General features: G+C 39.9%; 1 protein-coding gene across 1 annotated transcript; it reads left to right on the forward strand.

Moving 5' to 3' along the window:
* Positions 1-1,551: 1,551 nt before the first annotated feature.
* C922_03305 (hypothetical protein) lies at positions 1,552-1,959 on the forward strand (the record flags this gene model as incomplete). Its single annotated transcript, XM_008818897.1, has 2 exons — positions 1,552-1,626; positions 1,750-1,959. 2 exons carry the CDS (start codon positions 1,552-1,554, stop codon positions 1,957-1,959), a joined length of 285 nt encoding a protein of 94 aa, XP_008817119.1.
* Between the last annotated feature and the right edge of the window lie 2,108 nt (positions 1,960-4,067).

The raw sequence follows: 4,067 nt of genomic DNA on the forward strand, positions 1-4,067 counted from the left end.
ATATCAATGTATTAATGGTTGATCTATACTGATATCTGCAAAGTACTGTCCATTTAGGGGCATAATTGTATAAAACGTACGGATGATCTGCGGCGTAGTCTTGTGAGTGTACTCATATCTCCCTAGTGTGAGGTCCTCGAGTGCACAACTGTGCTAGGACTCTGGATATCGAAAGACCAGAGTTATTGAAAACCTTGGAACTTCATGGCCTACCGTCTAGGCTTCTATTATAGGAAAAGGACCATATTCCGGAATTAATAGCACTCCCTGGAGTGTTATTATATTTACAGCCGTATAATGTGTGGAACTGCATGATTGGGAGAGTATCGTTGCAGGAAGTGTACACATGCGTGTGGAATAGTATTGTGTGCAAATTACTTATTCGCTCCGAAAGGTAACATTCCCAGAGTACTATTATGTGAATAGTGGGGATGTTTTCGTAGTATCAATATATTAAGCACAACATTGTGAAGTAAACGCAAACATACCCGGAGGACTATGATTTGAAAATCATGAACCTGCAAACCGTATCATTATCTTTATCCCTCCTCAAAGAATACCAAAGTTTCGTATGAATAGAGATCCTATCTGGAGTAGCGGAATATACATAATGTAGCATTAATATATAAAGAATAGACTAATATAAACTCTATATATCTGTTCAAAATCTAAATCCGAATAACAACTACCGATGTACTACAGATATTATTAAAAAAAACTACCCATTCTGCGCTAATCCTAAGACACAGAAAAACTTCCACAAGTAATAAGGAGCCTGTACAACATACCCATGAGAAAAATTATTACTCCCCAACTCGGATGATAACTGACCAACAGATAAAATGAGGAATTAACTTCAGTGAGGTGCCATGATATCCAAAAGACAATATTATATGAAGGATAAGACTAATTTCAAAACTCTTCCTTTGACGAATAGACATCACCAATCCCAATGCCCCTGTCAGACAAAGAAGTGTGTGAATTAAAGGATATATAATCGAAAATTCCGTTCCTATTATTTGAAGCAGGACCATAAGTCATGGGTATAAAACTCTATGGAAGAGTAGTGTCTAACCAAACCAAAGCCAAATTATAAAATCAAATCCAGGAAGGGATTAACGTCCAATAATTCCCCACTAAATGTGTCCAATGTCTTATTGACGAAATACCAACAAACAAGACGACAGTTTGGATCAGCACAGACGAGGCAACTAACAAAAATGTTATTACTAATGAACAGAATCATGAAAATCCAATTCTATCCAATCCTCATAATCTGCAAGTATGAATAACTCCAGTCGGAGAAAATGATTAGTTGACCAACAGGCACACCTGAGTAAAATTATTTAAGACAACACCTAAAACAACAAACTACTCCCCACTCCCCCAAGAAAGCGTCGAAAAACTACAACAACCAATTATGAAAGTATGACTTGGATAAGTTTATATAAGGAAATTATCACCCAAACACAAGAGACATAGAGATCAAGAGAGGAAGAGACGGACAAATTTCCCAATCCAAATATCAGCAGAAAGACTATTTCCTAATAAATGTTATTGGATCTGTCAATCCACAAATTTCATTTCCACTACCTAATCATAGACCGGAAAAATCTAAAGACAAGAGTTGTTGAACAGTCCTAAGCGTACGGCAATAAAAAACCAACATCCACCCAAGAAGTATGTGATAAATGAAAGGACACAGTCCAAAGAACTAATATCTCTTTAGGAGGCCCCCACAAACATTAGGAATCTCTAAAGGAGAAACTGAAGGAAGTACCAAACACCTATCTAAAGAATAGGAGGCAATATGAGCCACCAGATCTGACCAGTAACAATATCTTAAGAACAATATTGTCAAATTCCCGAAACGCCAACAAAGAGCCCATACTACTAAATGAGAAAACCCTCAAACCACCCAACCCAAAAAGTAGCACGGAAGAATTGTTAACACGATAAAGAATAAACTACCAAACAGATAACCCAACCCAAGAATTTCAGAAGAATCAAAATGACAATAAAACACACGTTTAATCAACACAATGAAACTGAAGCTTTCACTCCCAAAGAACATCTTAGGGCCCCTAACAGAAGATTATGAAGAAAAGAAAAACCCTTTCCCAGCCGATAGAGCCTGGATAGAATATAACATACAAACAAATAACACCTTAACATCCAAATTTCGAGACAAGACCTAAACCTCGATGAGACGAGCAACTAGAACTATTACGATAGACTCACGTAGAGCATGAACATCTCCCTGAACAAAAGAGTACTAATAAGACAAAAAAATAACCAAACAAAACTATGAGCAAGATAAGACTGACTGAACTCTCATTGAGGGAAAATTCACCCCCAAATGAAGGAAGAAATTTCCCACCGATACCACTTCGGGCAAAAATCCCAAAGCTCCCACTCCAAAAAGAATAATTAGTACCTAAAGATTGCCAACCGGAGCCTCACCTCAAGACAAATCCAAAGGGAAAAGATCAAACCCCAAAACAAGTGACGCTAGAGCACAAAAATACCGCTAAGATCGGATAAGCCGACTGCCCTCTATCACCCTGACACAACAATTCTCGATGAGCTTTCCTTAACAGACCGAAGGAGAAAATTCGTCAAAAATCTCAGCCCAGCCCCCACTAGAAATAATATATCACCAGGCTGAGTCAGGTCCAAGTAGATGATCCGAAGTCAAAACAACTATAATAAGAAACCCGCAACAATAGAAATCCTCCCCCCAAAAAAGGAACAGAACAAAGTTAACTTCAACAGAGGATCAAAGTAGTGATGACCCAAAACTAAGAACACAACTGAAAAAAGTATCAAAAAAAACAAATCCCCCAATCCCACGCCGAATCGGGGAGCAATAAAATAAATGCTCAAATATGGTCAATTCCCCAACAGCAAAGGAAGAAAAAAAAAAAGAAACCCCCCACCAATTCCCACCACCAAGTAAAGTCAACAGAGACAACAAGGAACAAAGCAGTATTTGCCGAAAACCCAGATAATCTAAACCGCAAACAAAGCAGGGAACAGAACGCCACAAACTCAAGCCTTCCTCCCACCTAACAAAAAAGGGTTATAAGAAGCCAAAAACAAGACGAATGACCTAGCAAACCCCGACTCCCACTCAAAGATTTATTTCCATCCGACCAATGAATTCTGATATATCACTAAAGGCACAGATCGAGACTCCCAAAAACGAAGACCCAGACAACAAATCAGAAGACTAACTACACTCAACCCAGCTCAAAAAACTCAACAAGAGAGTAAACCGAAGTCAAACAACCCAAACCACCGAAGGATAAAGTCAGTACAGACAGAAAACAGAAAGGAATCTCTGACCCAAGTTAGATTCAACCACGGAAGGAATGTCTAAGAGGAAAGATAAATAAAATCCGAGACAAATACTCAGCAAAAGATGGCCTCCCACCAAAAGAGGAACCTCAGCCTACCTCCCGACTGCGGAAACAAAAACCGAACACCGAAAACTGTCCTACGATAAAAAACTCCCCAGCGCCTTAAAGTAGAGATTAATCCACTACCTCAAACCAAATACGTAATCTGGAAAACAAACCACCCGGGAAAAGATTACAACCGTTAAGCAGAGCTAAACGAAACAAAGCAAAGGCGCCAACCACCCATCCCAGCAAACAAGAGGAAAACCCCCGAGAAACACCCCTTCATACAGTCCTCAAGAGCCGTCACATCACATCCCAATCTAATAGAGGAGCCAGGCCCACAGAAGAGACGGGCACGCCATCTTAATCTGAAAGCAGGCTCAAACCGAAGCAGCCAGGGAACCAAACAGCCCATCCCCAAAAAGCACAAAACCCCCTCACCGGAGGCGGAGGACTAGACAAAATGACGACTGGAAAAATGCCGAAATATAACAAATCAGGCAGTTCTATTCCCTTACAAATAATCAGAACAGATGCCAAGATCTCAGCCAGCGGACAAAGACAACAAGCCAAAGTCTGTTACGTAAGTATAGGGCAGATCTACAGAAACTACCCGAACCGAAAGAGTCTAGTGATGACTAGATCCTCAAAAGAGGACGGACC

The sequence above is a fragment of the Plasmodium inui genome (genome assembly GCF_000524495.1).
Source record: "Plasmodium inui San Antonio 1 unplaced genomic scaffold supercont1.13, whole genome shotgun sequence".
Taxonomy (NCBI): Eukaryota; Apicomplexa; class Aconoidasida; order Haemosporida; family Plasmodiidae; genus Plasmodium; species Plasmodium inui.